Source organism: Macadamia integrifolia, chromosome 2 (genome assembly GCF_013358625.1).
Source record: "Macadamia integrifolia cultivar HAES 741 chromosome 2, SCU_Mint_v3, whole genome shotgun sequence".
Classification (NCBI taxonomy): Eukaryota; Viridiplantae; Streptophyta; class Magnoliopsida; order Proteales; family Proteaceae; genus Macadamia; species Macadamia integrifolia.
In genome coordinates this window covers 4545769-4550454 of record NC_056558.1, presented here as the reverse complement: position 1 = coordinate 4550454, position 4686 = coordinate 4545769, and the positions used below count along the sequence as shown (strand labels likewise).

The window sequence follows — 4686 nt, the reverse complement described above, 5'->3', positions numbered from 1 at the left end:
TAAAAAAGGCATGAGAAATTCTCAAAAAAGTTTTCGCAATGAGTAGACTAGAATACTAAATAAGTAGATATTTACCTTAGGAGGATGAACACAGAGAAAATTATTAAAGAGCTTATATAAATGATTCACATATTCTAACTAATACTTTGGGGGGAAAAAAAGAAGTAAAAAAGGCATAAGAAATTTTCAATAAAGTTGTTCTTCATAATGAGTAGAATAGAATACTAGATAAGTAGATATTTACCTTGGGAGGATGAACACACAGAACATTATTAAAGAGCTTATATAAATGATTGTCCTGTGATCTCTTTGATGATTTCAATCCCTCTGTAAGTCGTTTCAAGGAGAGAGGCTGCGGTATCAAACATAAATGTATGTAGTTCAGAGCTAAAAAGAAAATATGTTAAAAGTATAGTCCATATGATGTTCACAGTGCACCTAAGACATATTAAAACTACTGACACTTGCTTAAGAATATTTAATGACTAATAAAATGCACTCTGGCAGATCAACTCCTCCTTGAAGACATGATACAGTAAGTATGGTATACACCTAAAGATAAATAGTATGTTCCCCTGATGTAACAAGGGCATAGCATATCTTTATTTATTTATTTATTTATTTATTTATTTTTGATAGGTAGGAAGGGAAGTAGGTAACAGTCAGGAGGCTTGAACTTGAGACCTCCTGGTGAGCATGGGTTTTTTGCACACCACAGCTCACCAACTGCGCTAGGCAGTTGTTGTTACGTAGAATATCTTTTAGCATCTCTCACAGTTTACATCGAAATAGAAGTATCTAATATCATAGATCATCAAGTTGAAGTATCAGGATAACATAGAATATAAACAGTTTAAGTAGTATTGCCAAGTCACAGGGGGTTTTATGTCATTGTCTTTCTTATTTCTGGTTTTATGTGTAATTATGCTCTGTGTATAATTTCTAACATTGTTAAGTTATACATATTGGCTCTCGGCTTCACGGTAAGGTCATTCTGAATCCTATCATGAGCATTAGGGTTCTCTCCCAGTGATGACTTCTCTTCTTCTTTCTTGGTATCGCAAGTGCTGATCTCCTGGTTCTTGTATCATTACATGGTATCAGAGTCTGTCTGATAGACCCTCTCTTTTTTATTTATTTTGAAAGTCCCTAGGGATTTTCTCCTCGTAATTTGCAGAAACCGATACTGCTGTGTTTTCTATGAAACCTAGTTGGGAAAACATGAAAAACTAGGGTTTCTTATGTGGAGTGTTCCTGTTCTATAGATTTATTGGCTTCAGCTTGTGTGGATCACTGCTGCAACCGTGAATTTTACATTGAAAACATCAAGTTACATGGAGCATATTACCTGCCACATTGGTTCCTTGGAGATTTCTCTCCTGAAACATCGACTTTTTGGAGTTTTTCTATCAAAAGAAACCTAGAGGCAACCCTGTTTTAGGGTTCTTTTGACAGAATCAATATACCTTATAAAGGGGAATCTGTGCAACAGATTCCAATCATCTTCTATGGCATCCAAGGGCCATCCATTAGGGTCCTTCGACCTTGGTTTGGTGGCCATCAGATCATCTGATTTGCTATTGCATGAAATCTCCTGAAACAACCTGGGTTTGTGTTTTCAGATTCTGGTTATATGATTCTTGTTTGTCATCCAGCTGTTAGATCATTATAATATTGTGGGGACTTGATATACTATTGGCCTGCTCTATATCTGAATAAATAACATAGTTTCAATCTTAGGCAAAAGAGAGCACTGAAAGGGGACTAAACTTAACATTACAAAACTGAAAGGAGAATCACAAATTGTGGAAACTCCAATTTATGTAATGATAAAAATGCTTACCAGCTTACCAAGACGACCAAAATTAGGAAGTATCATAGTCTGCCAGACAACATAAGAAACATTAGTGGTATCTTTCAACTATAGGAATAGCCTAGTAAGACCCAGACTCTTGTCATATAAAAGTTACTCAATGGAAAAACCTCGAAGCTTACAAATTTCTCTTTCTCCTTGGAACCTGTTCCCTTTTCAACTTTGTTCTGCCCACAAATCAAAACAACAGGTCCAGAGAGTTGGTCAAGCATTTCTTCAACCTTACGGACAAAGTCTTTACGTTTTGACTTGGGAACTGCCCTTGACAACCACTGGTAAGAATCTGGGAAATAAACGATCAGAGGTTGCAAGGATGGCAAAACCTGCAAATAAAGGAAAACCAAACTTCAAGTTTTAAGGGAACTCCACATAAATTCACAAGGGTACCAGGAGGATGTAACCAAAAGACTAACCTCCCAAATATTGGAAAAAATAAGATAAATTACCATAATAAACTCATTATACCAGAACATTGTATTTCACCTATCCAAATTGATAAGCCTGGCTGAGCATCTCACCTCACAAAGTGCCTCCATTGCTATGTACCAGTCTTCAGACTGAGTATCAAGATCATGCTCAATGTCCTGAACTGATAAATGTAAAATTTGATCAGATTTTAGCAACATTAAAATACATATATTATGTTACAGAAATAACAATTTTTAATATGGCACATTTAAAATGAACAAAGTTAATCATATTTTCATAATCAATATGCATTGCTTCAAATTTATGCACATACATGCTAGAATATGTTTAGCATAGTTGTAAGGCGACTAGGCTACAAAGTTAACACCTAAGCGCCCTAGGTGTGCAGTACATGACTATATTTAATATATCTATGATAATTCTATAAAATTATGTTCATATGCAACATAGAACCATATCAATACAATATAATATAATTATGCTAGTAATGATCAAATATGAGAAAATCAACATTGACTAGAAAAAAATAGAAACTTGTAAGAAAAGCTTAGCAACCAAAACCTGTGAAGAAGAAGAAGAAGAAGCAAACTGAGAGAGATATCTAAACCCAAAATAGTTCAGCGTTTTTGTCTATCGTAGTGCACACCTTTATTTATAATCCAAAAAGTAGTCTCGGTAGGAAAACCACTAAGACTCAAACACCTAAGTACAATCTAATATGGACAGAAATAAAACCAAATACAAATCTAACTCTTAACACTTAACTCACAGCACGATGGAGACACTCCCACAGTCCCACCTATCGTGAACACTCTTTAACAAAACTAAATCATGAAAGTGAAAATAAAAAAATAAATGGTAGAGATAGAAGATAGAAGAAAAAGGATATGAACTAGGCCTCTCACCTAGAACTTGATTAGCATCTCACAACAAAGGAGTTCTGAATCTTACAGAAATCAGCAAGCATATGCTTAACAATTGATAAATTGTTGGGATAGTGTGTTCCCCTGCTCTTTATTTATAACTTCAATGAAATAAGCAAGTAGGAAAATGATAGGGAAAATCCCTAACAACTCTAAGTCTTCTTAAAAAAGAAACTATTTTCCTGAACTTTAACAAGATAGAAACTAGGGGCTGGAATGTAGAACATCTGTCCAGCCTTCTAGAAACACTACTAAAATCGAGAATACAATTTAAATAGAATATAACACTAATATCGTATAGGCCTTAAATCCCTAATATTTGGGCATATAGAATTGGCCCGTTAGAATAGTAAACCCAAAGATATTAAGCATATGGCCCAATAACCCAATGGAAATTCAAAATTAAACATATCAGTCCATTCTTGGCCCAGTTTGATGGCCTGGTTTGCTGCTGGTCCTTTTTTTTTTTTTTTTTTGAACTGTGTTAAGGATTCACATAAAGGCCATTTTCCTCTGGTAGATCAAGGTTGTGCAAACCCAACAAACTACTCTATTTGCCTTCACAGAATCACAATAAAATCAAAAACATGTATCTCCATATTGGTCGGTATAGATGGTCAATATAGATGCCTCTCAGGTGAATCCTTAATAAGCCATCTAATATTTTCAAAGACAGACCAAGAGATGAGAGTTGGACTAGTCAGGCAAAATGGTTGGCAGTCCGACCATCCAGCCTGACAGTCTGAACTGTTTGGTATTTAAATGGTAATACTGGAGCATTTAACAATAAGGGCATAAGCAAGGGTTTTCCCAATTTTCAGTTGCTCACAGAATTGTATTGAAGACATTACAACTCATAGAAGAGTAAAAAGAAATAATGCAACATAAGAAACTAACTAATGTGAAAGAGAAGTATACCATGTATCCAATAAATTGAAGATTGTGCAGCTTGTTCTGCACTTCTCTCATCCTTATCCCCTTCTGCTGTTTTGTTTTCAGTATTATCTAGAATAACTGCTACTCGATCCCCATTCACCTCATAAACCTCCCCACGCTGCCCGCTGGACAGAGGCCTACATAATTGTTAACTCTGATTAATAGCTGGATAAAAAGCATCACAGTTAAGAATCAAAGCATATGAGACAACGCTAAATACATCCAGAAGAAGAGACAGAAGCCATGGGGACGAAACAGTATGTTCAAATATATGTAAGACAAGAAGATTACCACAGAAATGTAAATAGTTTCCAAAGGAGATCGATAAAGATGTTATTTGACAAGATGATCCAATACTAAAGAAGAAGATATAAGACAAAAAGAGAAAGCATCTAATAAATCTGAAAGCTAAAAAAGATGGTGTAGAAGGAAGTATATGGGAGAAGAATGATAGGAATCCAGACCTTCGTGTTTCCCAAGCTTAGAATGAGAACCAAGATTGACACCCCCTATCCACACCCCCAC

At 35.3% G+C, this 4686-nt stretch overlaps 1 protein-coding gene across 2 annotated transcripts in view; it reads right to left on the bottom strand.

Annotated features, from left to right (window-relative positions):
- Nucleotides 1–4686, bottom strand: part of LOC122059726 — a 40597-nt gene that overhangs the window by 6237 nt on the left and 29674 nt on the right. For both annotated transcript variants that reach the window (XM_042622741.1, XM_042622749.1), the window contains 5 exons: nt 4144–4298; nt 2392–2462; nt 1996–2196; nt 1844–1882; nt 245–352 (listed from right to left, as the gene is read on the bottom strand). In XM_042622741.1, the coding sequence (XP_042478675.1) occupies nt 245–352; nt 1844–1882; nt 1996–2196; nt 2392–2462; nt 4144–4298 (574 nt within the window). The remainder of the gene's footprint in view (nt 1–244; nt 353–1843; nt 1883–1995; nt 2197–2391; nt 2463–4143; nt 4299–4686) is intronic.